At 63.4% G+C, this 928-nt stretch overlaps 1 protein-coding gene across 2 annotated transcripts in view; it reads right to left on the bottom strand.

Annotated features, from left to right (window-relative positions):
* CHLRE_14g630895v5 (uncharacterized protein) overlaps positions 1 to 928 on the bottom strand; it is a 10,086-nt gene that overhangs the window by 5,728 nt on the left and 3,430 nt on the right. For both annotated transcript variants that reach the window (XM_043070396.1, XM_043070395.1), the window contains exons 5-6: positions 522 to 785; positions 30 to 116 (exon numbers count right to left, since the gene is read on the bottom strand). In XM_043070396.1, coding sequence (XP_042917068.1) covers positions 30 to 116; positions 522 to 785 — 351 coding nt within the window. The remainder of the gene's footprint in view (positions 1 to 29; positions 117 to 521; positions 786 to 928) is intronic.

Genomic DNA, 928 nt, shown 5'->3' with positions numbered 1-928 from the left:
CCTCCCTCCCTCCTACCCCCTCCCCTCACCAGCCTGCCTGCCGCCGCGCGGATCAGGTCCGCCACCCGCTCCGGCGGGAAGTCGGCGGGCGACTGCAGCGGCGGGAAGTAGGGGATCTGCAAGGGGGGTGGGGTGGGGTTAAGGGCTTTTGGGTGGGGTTTGGGTGGGTTACATTCATGATTATTTAAGAAGTGAAGTAGCGTAGTAGACGTACAGTACCTTAGTAGACGGGGTGGGGTGGGGTGCCAGGGGGGCGTGGTGCATATCAGAGAGCCTTCCAAGTGTATGACTCCAAAACCAATCCAGAACCCACAATCCGACCCTCACCTTCCCAGCCTTAGCCTCAGCCTCAGCCCCGCTCGCCCAAGCCTGCCCAAGCCCTCCCACTGCCCCCGCACAAACACCCACCCACCCACCCACCCACCCACCCACCCACCCAGCCACCCCCCACCCACCCACCCACCCACCCACCCACCCACCCACCCACCCACCCACCCACCCACCCACCCACACACACACACCTGCGCCACGAACTCCCCCGCATCAATGTCGTGAGCCACCAGCACCACCACCGCCTCAGAGTTGAACACAAAGTAGAGCATGGCGGGACCCGCCCGTTGGGAGGAGGGGGATGAGGAGGAGGAGGAGGAGGCAGAGGGGGTGGAGGAGGGGGAGGATGTGGGGGAGGAGGAGGGGGAGGAGGAGGAGGCGGCTGCGGCCGCCAGTTGGCCCAGGCCGGCGGATGTGAAGTGGGCGTTGATCAAGTGCTGCAGCGGGCCCTCGCCCTGGGGGTTTTGGGGCAGAACGGTTTGGGAAACAGGGGAATTTGTTTTATGTGTTCTGAACCCTATAAATAATGTGTGCGTGTGCGAACCCCATAAATAATGTGTGCGTGTGTGTATGTGCGTGTGTGTGCAGCGGTGCCGTA

This window comes from Chlamydomonas reinhardtii, chromosome 14, assembly GCF_000002595.2.
Source record: "Chlamydomonas reinhardtii strain CC-503 cw92 mt+ chromosome 14, whole genome shotgun sequence".
Taxonomy (NCBI): domain Eukaryota; kingdom Viridiplantae; phylum Chlorophyta; class Chlorophyceae; order Chlamydomonadales; family Chlamydomonadaceae; genus Chlamydomonas; species Chlamydomonas reinhardtii.
This window is presented reverse-complemented; position numbering and strand designations above follow the sequence as displayed.